Here is a 17,601-nt window from a genome sequence, read left to right as displayed (position 1 = left end):
TCTCTCTCTCCTCTCTTACATTTCCAAAGGCCCATCTCATAGTTTGAGAAACCAAGGAAGAAAGGACATCACTTATTCTACTTGACAGATATTATGCAGGTTTTCCCTGTTCATGCAGAGGTACTTACCATACCTCGGGGAGAAAACTGTATTTTCTACATCACTTCTAAATCGTTGTTCACTTTTCTCTTCATTATTATATTTATTTGCTAATTTTGATACTAGATTTTTCCTTCAATATTGACATAACAGAATGAAACAGAGCAAAATAAAACATACAGAATAGTGAGAGCAACAACAGCCACAACCCAGTTTCTCACGGGAATGGCCTCAAGGGACCTGGGCTCTGTTTTGAAACTAGTTTGAATATGCAGGTTGGGTTAGTCCAGATCTCTGAAAAGCAGACACCCAGCAGGTTTTATACCTTTATCAGAGGAGGCACCTGTGAGGGAAAATGGGCGGGTGCTGTCAGGCCCCAAGTGAAGCAGGGAGCAAGGGAAGGGTGGCAGAAGACTCCCAGCCTGTTGTGTAGACTAAGGGGAGTCTGGCATGTCCACTGGGGAGCCCTCGAGCTAAAGCCAGCCATCAGAGGAAGCCATGTCTCCCAGGAGTGGGCATGCTCGGTTTCCTTGTGGGCTGGGTCAGGGGTGGTGCAGGCCACAGGAAGCGTGGCCTTGGGGCAAACAGAGCATTGGTTTCAGAGCCCAGCAGCGGGGCTTGGTCAGTCACACACCCTGCAGTTGGAGATGTGCCAGGTGCATGCTCATGGCCGCCCGGTGGGTGGTTCACTGCATCCTTGGTTTAATTCTGGATGGCAGTTGGAGGCCAATACTGAGTCTAGACTCTGCTCTTCTGTTCAAATCTTGAGACGCCCACTACCTCCCCAAATAACACAGCTTCCATGTGGTCACTCCAATTTGTCTTGCAGGAGAGTCTATGATGGGGGAGAGTCCTTTTTGTACAGGTCTGCTTCTGTTGATTTTGGGGCTTTACAGAAGGGCAGCGTGCTGTCGATGGAGGGAACTCAGAAATACACTTGACCAAGTGCCAGAGGCAGGCGCCGCTGGCTGCATGAATCCTTCCCTTAACTCCACTGGGAACATGTTAGTAAGAGGAGGTAAATGGCTGGAGCCCACCTTCCTGCCCCAGGACCCTGCACCCAAGAGCTGGTGTCGAAGATGGGGGCAATTAAAGGAAGCCGCATACTTCTCCCTGCTGCTCTGGCAATCACTTCCTTTCACACGCTCAAGGCCATGGTTGACCTGAACCTTCCGCAAGAAATTCCTGGCCCCTTCATAGCTTCTGAACACCTTTTGCTTGCTTGTTTGTTTTCCCCTCAGACGCTCCCATATTCCTAAGCTGTCTTCTGTTTGGTTTGTTGTTGTTGTTGTTGTCGTTTTGGTGGGTTTTCCTCCAAAATGTTTCTTATGTGCAGAATCTGAAAGATCTGAAAGATCAGAGGTATCAGTGTTTGGTGTCAGGTTTTCCTGTGTACCTTGGGAACCTGTGAGTTGAATGCCTTGAGAAGCCTGAAAGAAGCACCAAAACTCTCCTGCCCATCCTGGGAAGAGCCAGACAGAACAAGCCACTCTGGACCTTGGGGAAACCACTTTGGGTTCTGCCTTTACATTTTGACATCCTCATCTTCAGCTGAAGGCACCAGTCCTTCAGATGGTGGTACAGTGCAGGAAAAATGACCACCAGTGAACAGTCTAAACTCTGGGGTGGAGCCCAACTCTGCCTTTCAGCCTCTCTGTGGTGTTTGCCAAGTCCCTTGTTGAATCTCAGTTTCCTCATCTACAACATGGGGTATCAACAGCATCCCTATCAACCTCGTGCGGCTGCTATGGAGACCCTTGTCAAAATGAGAGGATAGGCCAGAAATGCAGTTGGCAACTGTACTGTGCTGTGCCCATGTGATGACCAGTCATCAGACAAGCACCCCACAGAGTTCTCCTACCCAACCTTAGTCTTGAGGGATGATAATAGGTGTTATTTGAAAAAAAAAAAGTTTTTTCTACCTTAAAAAACATTTGAGGAATGCAAGGTTAACCATGTTTAAACCTGTTCCTCACTGTGGATTTCTCAGAGACTTTAATGTCCTATGAATCTCCAGGAGTGTTTCCACACAGTGTCTGAGAGGATATGCTTTCTGTGCAAACCTGTGGGCTCCCACACCACACGCTCAGTTGGAAACGCCGTATTCGATAACATGATGGTCCATGAGTGGAGGACGTAGGTGTCAGACTTGGTGCCATCCCCCATGCTGATGCTTGGATCATAAGAAACTTGAAAGACAGATGAGTTCATTTAACCAATGGAGAGTTGATATGGGGCTACAACCTGGCAGACCGAACGCTCTTGATACCAAAAAAAAAAAAAAAAAAAGCCCAGGAGAAATCCCTGACATGTGTGACGAATCTGACCAAGATCTCCCAGGGTCACCAGGGCCCTTCCAGAGTCCACACAGGCTCCTGAGATATCCTGATATCCTGATATATCCTGATATTGTTAGAAATATCACATTTCTAACAATAATCCTATATGATCGTGATTCTTGGAGAATTGGCCCATGGGAAAGGCCAACCCTATAATAACAGAAAGCAACGGAAGACTTGTTTTCTTTCTCTTATTCAGAGCAGAGGCTTGCAGTTCTCCTAACTCTTCTCTGACGGGGGTTCTACTGACCACCTGAGGTTGAATGCTGGCTGTCAAGCTCCCTCAAACTGGGGCCCCCAGTATGCCCGTGAGCCCTCCCAGCAGAGTCTTTGTCAAGCATCTGCTGTGTATGCAGGACTGTGCCATTTGAAGCATATGGCTCAGTCCTGCATACACAGCAGATGCCTGATAAACACCTGGTGAATTTCATTGTCTTGCCCACTTAGCCAGTGTATCACAGCTCACACCACCTGTGGTCAGACCTCTCCCCACAAATACTGGGTGAACACTGGTCTGTGCCCAGGACCATCCTAGGTCTTGTGGATACATCAGCACATAGAGCAGGCACACGGCTCTCCCCTTTGAGGCTTCTGTAACAGTGGTGTTCTACCCACCCCGTACAGTTGCTTAGCCACGGATAGTCCACAAAGACTTTTTTAGGAATTCCTTTATTTTTATTATTTATTTATTTATTTATTTGGCTGTGTTGGGTCTTCGTTTCTGTGCAAGGGCTTTCTCTAGTTGCGGCAAGCGGGGGCCACTCTTCATCGCGGTGCGCGGGCCTCTCACTAGCGCGGCCTCTCTTGTTGCGGAGCACAGGCTCCAGACGCGCAGGCTCAGTAATTGTGGCTCACGGGCCTAGTTGCTCCGCGGCATGTGGGATCCTCCCAGACCAGGGCTCGAACCCGTGTCCCCTGCATTGGCAGGCAGATTCTCAACCACTGTGCCACCAGGGAAGCCCCCACAAAGACTTTTTACGTATTTATCTTAGTTGGTTCCATGGCAACCCTATGATGTAGTTATTATTATTCCCAGTTGACAGATGAGAAAGCTGAGGTCCAGCAAGATTAAATGATTAACCCAAGGTCATGCAGCTGTGGGCGCCCCAAACTGAAACTCAAGCTCAAGTCTTCTTGGGTTGTGTAAACCCATACTACAACTCGCCTCATCAAAGTCTCCCATTGAGCTCTGCAGAATAATTAGGTTATCCCCTAGCCATCAGTCTTTCTTTACAAGGAAATCCCGATTTCATTTTTTATCCTGTCTCCTCAAAGGTCAAAGCCATGCTTATTCAAGAATTATCCCCCCTTCCAAAACAATGAGCAATTTCAAGGGAAGGCAGAACCCCTAAAATAGCTGCTAAACATCAACGGCGTTCATCTCAAGGATTACTCAACTGAGTGCTTAGTGTGTGATCTCAATCATAGAAAAGAAGAACTGCTCTTAAGCTCGATTATCTTTTGAAAAATTTGCAAAACCGTAGAAGCTAAGCCCGTTTGAAACAGGAAGCTGTGTTCCTTCCTACCTTACTAATGTCTCTGGTGGTATCAGATGGTATCTCCGTTTCATGAGTAGCAAGACCTAAGCTATCACTGGACGCATAAAGGACTTTGCTAAATTGGCAGGTACCACTGTCTTCTTTTTGTTCTCATCTGGGCGAGAACTTATTAAATGCAACAAAAGTTGTTTATTCAGGAGAGGTTTCCAGGTAGATCGTCAGGTTCCTAGGAAAAAGGAGATGGAGCAAGGGGTCTAGCCAGGCAGAAGCAATTCCTCCCAGGAGTGCTCTTGGATGGAGGAGGTAGAGAGGGAGGCCTGCTGCAAGGCAGTAGGTAGTGTGGGGCCAAAGTGGGAGAGCAGACTGTGAAATATGTCCATTTTCTTCTTGCTTTCTCCCTTTCTGCCTTTCTCTCACCCGTACCATGATGTGTTTGCCTCTTCCACTCATCCAAACTTGGCCTTTTATCCTCTACGGTCAACATGCCCAAGACTGTGACCGTGCTGCCTTCCCTGGGCTTTCATAAATTCTCAACTATTGAGAGGATGATCACTCCAAAAGGGTTATACTTAGTAGCTTTGTGTTATTGATACTGATTTGTAAGAAACATTCAGTGAAAGTATAATTGACATATGTGTGTACATACTTTTATGTATTACATCTGTATATATACGTATATATTTCAAGTTTTCATTGAAAATCCACTCTAAGTCAGGCTATTAGATGGATCAGTTGTTCGGCTGATTTGGTGTCTTTTTATCTGGATCTACAAAGTTGACTGTTTGCTTTTCCTGGATCTATATTAGAGGGTAAGAAGAGAAAGCCTTCCTTATTTTCTGGGAAACCTTCAATTGGTTGGGGATGAAAGTTAACTGTTGTGTGACAAGTGTTTCGAGGGGAGGCGGTGGGATTATGCAGTCTTTGGTACGTGGAAGTGATAGGAGTTGGAGTGTATCTGAAGCTCTTTTCAGAAAATGGTGATGATTACCATGAACTATGCAGGCAGAGTTATTTCTCCTAGGGGAATAACTGCATGACTTAATAAGAAAAAAGCAGATACACCCAGCAGAATAAAATGTGTAAAGGGCACAAACAGATAATTCGCAGAAAAGGAAATGCAAATGATTAATAATTACAGCTAAAAAAAAAACCCTCAGTAATTAAATAAGTGTTAGTTACATAAATAATGACATCCTTGTTGCCTGTAAAATTGGCTGAGGAATTTTTTTCTCTTAGATCTCCGTATTGATGGATGCTTGCTGAGACTGGCACCATCACCTACTAGTATATATATTGTTACACACCTTCTGGAAGCAATTTGGCAAAATGCATCAAGAGTCTTAGAAATATGACTAGTGGTAGAAACTGTGCTTTGGGAAATCTACTTTAAGGAAATAATAAAAATACAGATAAAGATGTTTACTGCAGCATTATTTGTAAAGGTGCAAATTGGAAACAACTTAATCACACAACAGTAAGACAATGATTAAATAACCATAAATATACAATATGTTGAAGTTGTTACAAATTATATTTTCAAATAATTTTTAACCACATGGAACTAGGTGCAGGGTATGAAATTTTAAGTATCAGAATACAAAAGGGCATACAAGTGTGGTATCAACTTTAACAAACATGGGGCCTAGAAAAGAAGCAGTGGTTCTCTCTCCAAGGCACAGGTGGAGGTGGAAATACCAGGGTCCAGGAAGCTGACGCTCCAGTATGCTGAACATCCCAACCATGTTATTTTGACTGCATAGGCGTAATTTCCCCATAAAACATTTCTTCATGATCATCTCTTTCAACTAAGTAACATATCAGCCTGTATACAAACACTAAAAATCAGCCACATTGGAAACACCTGCTACTGGAATATAAAGTGTAAATCTAATCCTTGAACAAGGAAGTTGGTAAAAATATCCAAAGTCACTTGGCAGGTGGATGAAACCAAGTCACTTAACTGACTACACTCCGAGAATAGCGTGTAAACTTTGCTCTAGTAACTAATAATATGAGTGGCAGCTGTGCAAGCCCATGTGCTGCTCTAAAATATAAAGGCTGGGAGATGTCTGCATCTGGGAAGAAGACTGCATTTATTCATGATTTCAACCTTGAGAGGCTCTTGTGTATTTCTAGGGAGGGAGCTTACTGGCTCACAAGACAGCCCATTCTGTTCCTGTACGACTTGGTTCTCAGCAAGTTCTTCCCCATATGTGACTGAATGTAGTTTCTTCCAATACCATCAAATTCCTGCCCTCTGGAGAGTCTACTCCCTCCTCTACAGGAAAAGCTATCCCATTACAGGCTTTCCCTTCTCAAAGGAATCCAAAACATCACCTAATCCAGTTCTTTAATAAAAAAAGATTAGAAAACTTTGGTCCAGATCAAAGATGTATAAATATTGGGATAAAAAAAAAAAGAAAAGAAACTAAAATAAATCTGAAGACTTTTTTCATACAAAACATTCAAGTTCTGCCAACTACAGCTGATGTTTCTGGACCTTTATCATCCTAGCCTGTCCTGTGCTCCAGGTTGATACTAACCCTCTTAAAATGTGGTACCTGGGACAGAAGCTAATATTTCAAATGTATAGTCTGAAAAGTGAAAAGCAAGGTAAAATTATTCTGCTCCATCCTTGTATTCATTTAAGAAGCATTTATGAAGCAGCCATTACTTGTCAGGCATTATACGGGGCACTAGTCCTGCACTGTCCAATATGGTGGCTACTTGCCACATGTGGCTATTCCAATTGAACTTAATTAAACTTAAATAACATGAAAAGCTCAGTTCTTCAGCAGCAGTAGCCACATTCCAAGTGCTCAACAGCCATGTGGCGTGTAGGTGCTTTACTGAACAGCACAGATACAGAACATTCCATCACTGCAGAAAAGTTCTATTGGATAGTGCTGTACCAGATCATTATTTTTTCTGACTATCCCAGGTTCGCTGTGGAAAGAAGTGCAAGGGGAGGGGGACTGGTTTAAAACTGTGTAGGTGGGAAGCAATTTGAGGAGCTAGATGGATAGGTAATTGAATGAATAATTCTGGATGATCTATTAACATAGACGACTGAATTAGCTCTTGGGGTTGGCTTCTAAAGAGCCTGCAACTGAGGATACTCTTAGTTCAACCCCTAAATTTCCTCTTTTCTTCTCACTTAAGTTTAAGGAGGTTGGAGGGATGTAACTCAGAGACAGTAAACAGATTCAAAAAATTTAGGAGGGTGCAGTGTATCATCTATCTATCTATCTATCTATCTATCTATCTATCTATCTATCTATCTATCTATCTACCTACCTATTCCTGTCATCTTTGTGAAAGATAATCTAACCTCGATGATTCTTCATTGGAATGTCAGTCAGTAAATGGATTAATATAATCTTGGGTTCCCATTAGGTTATTTAATTTGCTTGAGATCCAAAACCATTTGTAGAAATTCAAAATCCTCATTTACTGTAACTAAAGATTTTAATGAAGGCTGAAATGTCTTGTTAAAACATTACTGGATACCAATCACTGTGTTTTCTATAACCTCACTCCCTCACCTCCCTCAAGACTTTTCTCAGATGTCATCTCATGAGCTCCTTGTTGACCCCCTCCAATTTAAACTGCACCTCTCCAACCCCATCCTACTGCCTTTCTTCATCTCCTACTTTATCTTTCTCTGTAGCACTCATGACCATCTGAGACACTGTAGTTTTTAGTTATATATTATTCCCCAACTAGAATATAAGCTTCATGAGGTCAGAGAGTTTTGTCTATTCTGTTCACTGATATGCCTCTGTCCCTGGAACAGTGCCTGGCATATCATAGGTGCTAATAAGTATTTGCTGAATGAATGACTGGAGAACCCCATGAGGCAGTAACTCTTCTTATCACCAGGTTACACATAAAGATTCTGAAGCACAGAGAGGTTAACCTACTTGCTCTAGGTCACACAGTCATTTCTTCAGACTCAGGAATTGAATAATTATCCTAGACTGAGGACGACCAAGGATATATAAGCAAGAAAATCTTACAACTATGATTCCTTGGCACCAAATACCCATGAAACCAAAAGTATCTAGGGCCTTAGGCATGGAACCTGATCTTAACAGCAGGTGGTCCGGCAGGAGTGATCACCACCGGGAGTCACCTGTAGGCAGGGCTCTTCCAGATGGACAGGCAGTTTCAGGATGGTAAGCACTGACTTCACACCTGCTCTCTTCTCTATATTCTTTAGACAATTTATCAAGTTCACCTGAGAGGTGGCTCCCCTCAAAGAGACTAAGCACTTACACACACACACACACACACACACACACACACACACACACACACACACACACACACACACACACACACACACACACACACACACACACACACACCCCCCCCCCCCCCCCCACCGATTAGTGATGTTACTAAACTGGGATATTATTCAGCATGTGGCCTTCTATCAGACATGCCTGGTTTTAACCAAACTCCCGCTACTGTCAAGGATCAGCACTCTTCATCATAGGCGTGACAGTTTTCCACTTTAGCAAAGTTTTAGAATAAAACGGATTTCAAATTAATAGTATCTTTTTTGTACTTTGGGGACTTTGAAAGGTTGGGGGGTAGGATGTCCAATGATAATCAGGAACCAGACAAACGTACTAACACCACTATTCTTTAACATCACTGTGGAAGTTCCAGCCAAAGCAATAAGGTGAGAGAAACAAATAAGAAATACCAGAAAGGAGGATATAATCTTATCACTGTGTCACAGATAATATGATTATCTATCTAGGAGTCCTAAAGGAATTTATTTTTAAAAATCAGTAAGGTAATCAGCTTAAAACATGTAAAATAATTTTTTTTATACTACCAACGATTGGTTAGAAAATTTGTTAGGGAAAAATATATCATTCACAGTAACCTCAGAAATATAAAGGCAGATAAAAATTTAAAAAGAAATGTGCAAGACCAATAACTTAAAGCCCTATGGCAAGCAGACATAGCATGTTCCCAGATATAAACGTTTGATATGTAAACTTGTCAATTCTTCCTAAACTTATTTACAAACGTAACAAAATTCCACTCAAAATTATGTTTTTGTAAGTAACTGACCAAGTGATACAAAAGTTTATCTAATAGGACAAATGGCTCTAACAGATAAGACATATTGCGAAATGAAAAATGAAAGGCAGTTGTATAATCGGATAATCTATATAAATAATCTAATAAATCTACAGTAATTAAAAGAGTGTTTCTGGCACAGAAATCAATGGAATGTAAAGTACACAAGCAGAATCAGGAACCTGAGGGAACATATGGCAAAGGTGATGTTTCCAGCCCAAGGAGGAGACAGAGGGTAGTTACTCAACATATGGTGTCTTTAAATTGGTCAACCATTCAGAGAGAAATAAAATAGAAATGCACTTCATGCCATATATCAAACCAAACTAAAAGATATTAGTGATCTGCATGTATAAAAATGGAACCATAAAAATACTAGAATATATATAAACATTTATGTAATCTTGGGGTGTGGAGGCCCTTACTAAATGGAACCCTAAGGCAATAACAGTGTGGTCTTTGGAGACACAGAGTCCCAGCCCTGCCGTGCATCAACGGAATAGTGACTGAGCCTTGCCACGCCTCTTTTTGCTCATCTATAAAATGGGGATATAAAAACCTACCTTGCAAAGCTGTGAAGACAAACAAGCCTGTATAAAGTGCTGGCCTAAGGAAGGCACAGTTATTACTCACTCTTGTCTCACACTAGTTATGTGTAAAGAACATAAACTTCCTGAACTCAGAGGCCATTTTCTTCTCAGTATTTTTTCCTTCCCAGGTGGTTGCTGACAATAAGGGGGAAAAAACTACATCATACAAAGAAAGCTTCTGACGATATCATGCATTATTTGATCCATGCTGAGAAATAAATATTTCCTTCAGTCAGAGGCACTGTGCTGGCTGGGGCTCAGGACCAAGGAGCTGGAGGCCCAGTGCACTGGTTTGATTTGCGGTATCTTTAGAGTTTAATAAGATTCTTTGAGTGGATTCTCATTAGGAGGGGCTCTGGCTTGCATTTGGGGAGGGTCCAGAGAAATGGTCTCCACGTCTTCAAAGACAGGAAGGTTTGAATTACTGTAAACCCTGGGGGGTGGCCTTCTGATGTGCACTCTGGACAGTTAAGCACAGTGTCCAGCTATACAGGCTGAAAGGCTGGCCCAGCAAGAGAAGAGCAGGGGCCCTGTGAACATCCTCCAAGTTAAGAATTTGCCAAAAGCGCTAAGAATCGTGGAGTGGGAAGAAGAGAAAAGGTGGGCATGAGAGTATCACGCACTGAATAATTTGGAGGCATCCTGGGAGCTGGTGTCCTCACGGCCCACCTGTCCACACGAAGGTGCCCGCCGTGGTCATCTGAAAGGCCTTCTCACTCTTTCCGTGGAGGCCTGCTGAGCCCCAGCCAAAGCAGGTCTCAAGACCCTAAAAGACGCCTCCCCTACCCCAGTCTGGGGGTTGTATGTCAGCTCCACCCAAGATCAAAGGGGAGAACCTGGCTACTAAGATCTCCAAATTTCAAAACAAAATTCAAATGCTTTACCTAGTGTGTCCTCTTCTTCAAGTTTCTTAGATCTCAGTTTGTGGTTTCAAGTTCTGATGAGGAAACCCTTCATCTTTTAATTTGTTTTCAACCCAATTACCTTTAGAAAATGTGTCTGCCAAATCTTCCAGCAGTCCCTGCCTAAAAACACTAGCTTTCAATGACAGTTTAACTGATAAGGGAATATAGAAAAATTTTAAATTTTACAGCTTTAAAAATGATAATCCACCTACCCCCCACAGCTATTTTGATTATTTGCCTGTTGCCTTTTATATGTGCATATAACTTCATGCTGTTGCGATCTTCATTTACACACTTTACATTCTCTTCATTTTTATAAACATTTGTCTGTGATTCTATCTGGTATCCAAAACCAGTTTTAATGACTACATAATAATCTATTGTGTAAATGGACTACAATTTATTCAAAATATCCTTCATGTCTCAAACATTTAGATTGTTCCCATTTCTTGTTTTTCTACTACAAAAACAATGCCACAGTGAACACCTTCGTGCACATTATGTATTGGACCTTTTCCCCTTAGGGTAAATTCCCAGGATTAGAACTACTGGATCAAAGCCATGTGTATCTTGATGGTTCCTGTTATATATGAAATTTATTAAAACAAGTTACATTGCATCATCAGTGAATAAGCGCTCCAGCAATGAATAAGGTTCACTGCAAACTCACTAGCATTGAGTATCATCATTACATTTTTTTTTATAATTAAAATGGCATTTCAAACTTAAATATATTTTCTAGAGAAAGGTCTCCAATTCTAAATATTTCTTTTCAATTCAGTTTTGCAACACTCATTAAAATTTTACACTGGTGAATGTGAAATTACGAAATTATGAGGTATCCATTACCTCATACCATTTACCACAGTATAAATGGAGGTTGCATATATATTTAGCTGGACCTGGCCAGAAAAGAATGGCAGGGAGAGGGCTCCTCTACTTCTGAGTCCAGGAATTGTGAGAAAAGAGACTATGGAAGGAAGCAGTCACATCTGTGTGTCCCATCTCTCCCATCCAGGCTTTGACCAGAGTTGGGGGGTGTGGAGGGCTGTTTGATAAATTGGGGGTACCCCCAAGAGGATGTCTCTCTTCAAGGCACCTCCTTACCCACATGGGGTGGCTAGCGCAGTTAAGCTGGTGGTCAGGCAGAAAAAAGATCTGGTTTGCAGTCTTGCGTGTCCCTTGGTTTGTACGTGGCATGGACATGGAGTCAAGGAGGAGCATGTCTGCCTGGGCACCTGCCAGTTCAGGAGAAAGAGCACAGCCTGGGCCAGAAACCTGATGGAGACGTGCTTCTCCATTCCAGCCAGAGCCGAGGGAACACTCCATCACCTGGGAGGGGTCACTGTGCCCGGGGAGGACTGAGAATGAATCGATCCTGAAGCTATTAGCTACAAACCACTGCAGCAGATGCCAGCACAAGGCTCAGGGTTGGGACTAGGTTGACCCCCCTCAGCAGACACAAGCCACGTAAATCAAGAACCAACAGGAGACTAGGGTACCCCCTTCTCCCTCCGCCCACGCATCGAGTCATGCTAGCCCTTCCCCCATATCGCCACTGCCATCTTAGAAAGAACCAATGAGAGAAGACAAGGAACCGAAATTATAAGCTGGCAACAGAGGATGAGTAAAACCTAGTCATCATTCAAATCAATGAATGGATCAGACTAAATTTAAACCACTTAGCACTAAAATTTGTGAATACTTTTTCCTGCTACCCAGCAGGTGGGAAGCTAGTAACAGAGATCCAAATAGTTTTGGAGGCTAAAGAAACTTCATTTACAGTGCACGGTTGTACTGTGAGCAATTTTAGTGAACCAGCTAAAGGAGTATGATCTCAATTTTTGTAAAACTTCGTATCCGTGTATGCATATCTACATAGAGAAATGTTATTGGTGGTAAACGCATCATGGTGAGACTTGGGGTGGTTTTTACTGTGTGTGTGTGTGCGTGCGCCTTTCTTTATTGTTGATGTTGTTTACTATTATTGTATCATTTTTCCGAACTGCAAGGACTGTGAATAGGACTGCAGACAGATAAAAACCCTATCTGTTTTTGTGTCTCTGACCCCATGTAACTAGTAATCAGCGACTTGGCTTCTGACTCTACAGAACCTGCTTGCTTCCCTGTGCTTTGCAGTCTAGGCACCCCCCCCACACCAAGATTCTATAATCTTATACTGATCATATTGGATTTATGGAAGTGACACATGAATTAAAGATGATCCTCAAGTTGAACAAAACTTCAGTGAAATTTTTTTTAAAGTCTGAAGTGTTTTTAGATCAGTCTGGGAGAAAAGGAAAGAATATACAAATAATTAATGGTGAGTAGAGGCTCTGTTCCTTTCTTGCTTTAGACATTAAGATTTAGAGAGACACTCATGATTGAAAATGCATAACAGACAAAATGATGGGTATTTTTTCTCAGCTGCTGTGGATTTTGCCATTAGGAATAAGAATGCTGATAAGATCATACAAATCAGTTGTTCCTCAATTCCATTTTTCACCTCAAAAGCCTGAAGGTGTCACTTATCAGCAGATGATGTACCAGGACAGAGCTATGAAAATAAATCAAGTTCTATCCAACAGCCCCTACTTTTTCCTGATTTCATACGAAATGGCTTCTCATTGCCTTTCTTTCACTTCTGCTTCCTACCAATTTTACAGTTTTTTTGTAATTTAAAATGTGATCTCATGTAGACTGTCTGATCTGATGCTCAGCACAACCTTGGGTGCTACCATGATCCTTATTTTAGAGATGAGTAAACGAGGCTCAGAGTTACAGGCCTGTCCAAGTCCTATCGCTGGCGAGCAGAGCAGCCAGGAACAGCTCCTGTGTCTCCCCTCTCTACTCTCACTTGGACTACACAGAACCCTGACAGGTGCTGACCTCTGGGGTCCCAGTATTCTCTTAAGAAGCAAAGACAATCCTTGCCATTGGTTCCAATTATTGCAGTTCGAAGACTTGCCTTGAGAAATGCCTGCTGACATACATTCATGACCTCACATTGGTGCCTTCATAGAAAGAAGAAAGTCAGTAGGACTCCTTCTGAGGAGGCAGTGCAGGGATTAACTGCCCTTCATGGACTCCTCCCTTGTCTGTTTTTCCTTCTTCTCCAGCCAAGTCTGTAATCTTAAGAAAAGCTGGCACTGGCCCTAGGGATCCTGCTCTAAAAAATATCAAATCTAATATGAAGTCCCATTGGCCTATGCTCAGCTCCTTTATGAAGGAGAAGCTCTAAGGGGTTTGCTCTTGGCACATGACTGGCTTATGTCAGCATTGTCACAAACAGGAAAAGGGAATGCTGCTTATAATTATTACAATAGTTTGTAACTACTATAATAGCTAAGTCTTCAAAAGTTAAAGATCATCCCAGCTTACCCTTCCCCCTCCCCATATCCTCAAGTCCATTCTCTACGTCTGCATCTTTATTCCTATCCTGTCCCTAGGTTCTTCAGAACCTTTTTAGATTCCGTATGTATGTGTTAGGATATGGTATTTTTCTCTTTCTGACTTAATTCACTCTGTATGACAGACTCTAGGTCTATCCACCTCACTATAAATAACTCAATTTCCTTTCTTTTTATGGCTGAGTAATATTCCATTGTATATATGTGCCACATCTTCTTTATCCACTCATCTGTCAGTGGACACTTAGGTTGCTTCCATGTCCTGGCTATTGTACATAGTGCTGCAATGAACACTGTGGTACATGACTCTTTTTGAATTATGGTTTTCTCGGGGTATATGCCCAATAGTGGGATTGCTGGGTCATAGAGACTGGCAATGACATATATACACTACCAAACGTAAAATAGACAGCTAGTGGGAAGCAGCCGCATAGCACAGGGAGATCAGCTCGGTGCTTTGTGACCACCTAGAGGGGTGGGATAGGGAGGGTGGGAGGGAGACGCAAGAGGGAGGGGATATGGGGATATATGTATACGTATAGCTGATTCACTTTGTTATACAGCAGAAACTAACACAACAATGTACAGCAATTATACTCCAATAAGGATGTCAGAAAAAAAAAAGTTAAAAATCACTGCACTTGAATCTAGGGATGAGAGAACTGGACATAGACACTGAAGACCTAGCCTGAACTTCTGCAATTACTTACTAGAGGATTTTAGGCTAATTATTAAATTTCTTTAAGGTTCAATCTCCCCATTAGCTATGATGAACAGCACATTGTTATGGAGCCATGGAGAGGGGGTAGTTATTTCTAATGATAATAATCACTATTATCATTATTACCACTATTATTATTATTATTAGCATTTGGTTTTTAAATAGGTAAGATGATTTTGAATGTCATATATAAACCATAACACATAAAATGCAAAATACCTTAAAAGATACAGTAATAATAAAATTGCTATAATATTATTGTTTTCATTACCCAACCTGTCTCTTCCCATTTTGTATTTCTGCCTTCAAATGCCTTCTGAAAGCAACACGCCCACTTTTCACCACCACCCACAACTCTTCTGTTTCCTTTCCCAACCCGGATCATGCTGACTTTCAAAACGTTAGATCTTTCACTCCTGACATCTCCCCCCACAGCATCTCTGATATACCTTTGGAAATACATGCTGAGGAATGTGTAGGCTGTTTATCCCATGTGGTTTTACCGAGTAAATGTATAAACCAACTGGTGTGGGTCACAAGGGTTGATCATGGCTAATTGTGGGGTTGCTTTTTCCTTCTTCTATCACAGGGACAAGGGAAATGGCGACCTCAGTCGATGGGACTGAGACTGTGGGTGAAGCTGCTGGGACCACACCCTATGACTATGAGGGGGCACTGCCATGTGAAAAAAGCAACATCAAGGAGCTGGGGGCCCAGCTCCTGCCCCCACTGTATTCCCTGGTGTTCACGGTTGGTCTGCTGGGCAATGTAGTGGTGGTGGTGATCCTCACAAAATACAATAAGCTCCGCATTATGACCAACATCTACCTGCTCAATTTGGCCATTTCGGACTTGCTCTTCTTATTCACTCTGCCGTTCTGGATTCACTATGTTGGGTGGAATGAGTGGGTTTTTGGCCACCATATGTGTAAGTTGCTCTCTGGGCTCTATTACATGGGCTTGTACAGTGAGATCTTCTTCATCATACTCCTGACCATAGACCGGTACCTGGCCATCGTTCACGCCGTGTTTGCCCTTCGAGCCCGGACGGTCACTTTTGGTATCATCACCAGCATCTTCACCTGGGTCCTGGCAGGGTTAGCAGCCCTCCCTGAATTTATCTTCCATGAGTCCCAAGAGGAGTTTGAACAGACTTTCTGCAGTCCTCTTTACCCAAAGAATGGAGAAAATGCCTGGAAGTGTTTCTATGCTCTGAGGATGAGTATCTTGGGTCTCGCTCTGCCTCTGCTCGTTATGGCCATCTGCTACTCAGGAATCGTTAAAACACTGCTGAGATGCCCCAGTAAAAAAAAATACAAGGCCATCCGGCTCATTTTTGTCATCATGGTGGTCTTCTTTATTTTCTGGACACCCTACAATCTGGTTGTCCTTCTCTCAACTTTTCAAATGCACCTGGAGACTGACTGTGAGCAGAGCAGACAGCTGGACCTCGCCATGCTGGTGACGGAGGTGATCGCCTACACCCACTGCTGTGTCAACCCCGTGATCTACGCCTTCGTTGGTGAGAGGTTCCAGAAGCACCTCCGCCACTTCTTCCACAGGCATGTGGCCATCTACCTGGGCAAATTCATCCCATTTCTTCCTAGTGAAAAACTGGAAAGAGCCAGCTCTGTCTCCCCATCAACAGGGGAGCAGGAACTCTCTGCTGTATTTTAGGTCAGATGCAGAACATTGCCTAAAGAAGATGGATGGGGCAGATGAAGCAAACACATCCACCTCTGCACCAGTCCTCTGAACTTCCAGCGCAACAATGAAGTTCTTAAAGACATTAAAATATATACCCAATGGTAGCAGTGTATCTATGCACCCCAAAGTCATTACCAAAGGTCAGCAGCTGGGCAGTGACTTATTGTCAAACCTGAGAAGTAGAGCTTTGCTTGATTCTTTCAAGAGTTAAATATATTTTAATGCACCTGAATGTTACACAGTTACTATATGCAGCTACACACAGGTAAAGCTTTTTAGATCTTAAACCTTAACTTCAGCCAGTTATTGATATAAATGAAACATACTTCACAAAATACAATAAATCAATTACATTACTTCTTAATGTGCCTAGCTCTTTCCTTGCTTGATGAAAAGACTTGTAAAAAATTTATGCATATGTACTCTCAAGCACCATAATGGCATGTCACACCTGTTTTGAATATTCTTAATAATGAACAGATCTCCTATTCACACTGAATGACATTTCCCATGAGCTACTCGATAGAAGAAGAGCAATTTGGTATTTTCAGTATAGAGAATAAAAGCCCTGCTCATAGAAACTTCTCAGAGTCCTGAAATGTGCAGACACTGTCCTCTTTTACACCAGTCTCACTGTTCATCCAGTAACTGTGTGTTAGGTGATACAGACAGGATGCACAAACACTGCCTTAGGTTAAGTGAAGGATGCAAAACTGTGTAAGACAAACACAATCCTTGCCCCCATGAAAGTTTCCCCGTGGTAGAGGATGTTTAAGACAGAAAAAAATAACTTTAGTGCAAAGAGGAACACACTCGATGCTACGCCTGGGCCAGGAAGAAAGAGACCATTTCCAGCTGGAATCTGAGGGAGGAAGACTTCATGGAGGAAGTGGCTTTTGAGTAGGTCTCTGAAGGAGGGGCAGGATTTAGAAAGGGAGAGGGTTGGGGGGAAGGCACCCTAAGCCAATGTACGCCCAATACAAAGGTGAGTGGGGAAGGCACAAACATGTGTGGATGGCAGGGTGAGGTGGGAAGGCTGGGATGGGGGGTGATTTTCAGGCAGAGCATCTTGGGCTTTATTGGGAAGGCAAGGGGAACAAAGCAGTCAAAATGGTGTGTCAGGAAGATAAATCCGGTATCACACAGAGGAAGGAGTAGAGCAGGGGTCCCCAACCCCCGGGCCGTGGACCGGTACCAGTCCACGGCCTGTTAGGAACCAGGCTGCACAGCA

At 42.8% G+C, this 17,601-nt stretch overlaps 1 protein-coding gene across 2 annotated transcripts in view; it reads left to right on the top strand.

Moving 5' to 3' along the window:
* The window catches only part of CCR3 (C-C motif chemokine receptor 3), a 42,482-nt gene extending 25,110 nt beyond the window's left edge, over positions 1-17,372 (top strand). The window contains exon 2 of one of the 2 annotated variants that reach the window (XM_068558788.1): positions 15,253-17,372. In XM_068558788.1, the coding sequence (XP_068414889.1) occupies positions 15,264-16,340 (1,077 nt within the window). In that variant the 5' untranslated portion in view covers positions 15,253-15,263 and the 3' untranslated portion in view covers positions 16,341-17,372. The remainder of the gene's footprint in view (positions 1-15,252) is intronic. The other variant, XM_068558787.1, reaches the window with a different exon arrangement.
* The last annotated feature ends 229 nt before the right edge of the window (positions 17,373-17,601 follow it).

This window comes from Eschrichtius robustus, chromosome 12 (genome assembly GCF_028021215.1).
Source record: "Eschrichtius robustus isolate mEscRob2 chromosome 12, mEscRob2.pri, whole genome shotgun sequence".
NCBI classification, from domain to species: domain Eukaryota; kingdom Metazoa; phylum Chordata; class Mammalia; order Artiodactyla; family Eschrichtiidae; genus Eschrichtius; species Eschrichtius robustus.
The sequence above is the reverse complement of the archived record's forward strand: the minus strand, read 5'-3'. Positions and strand labels throughout refer to the sequence as shown.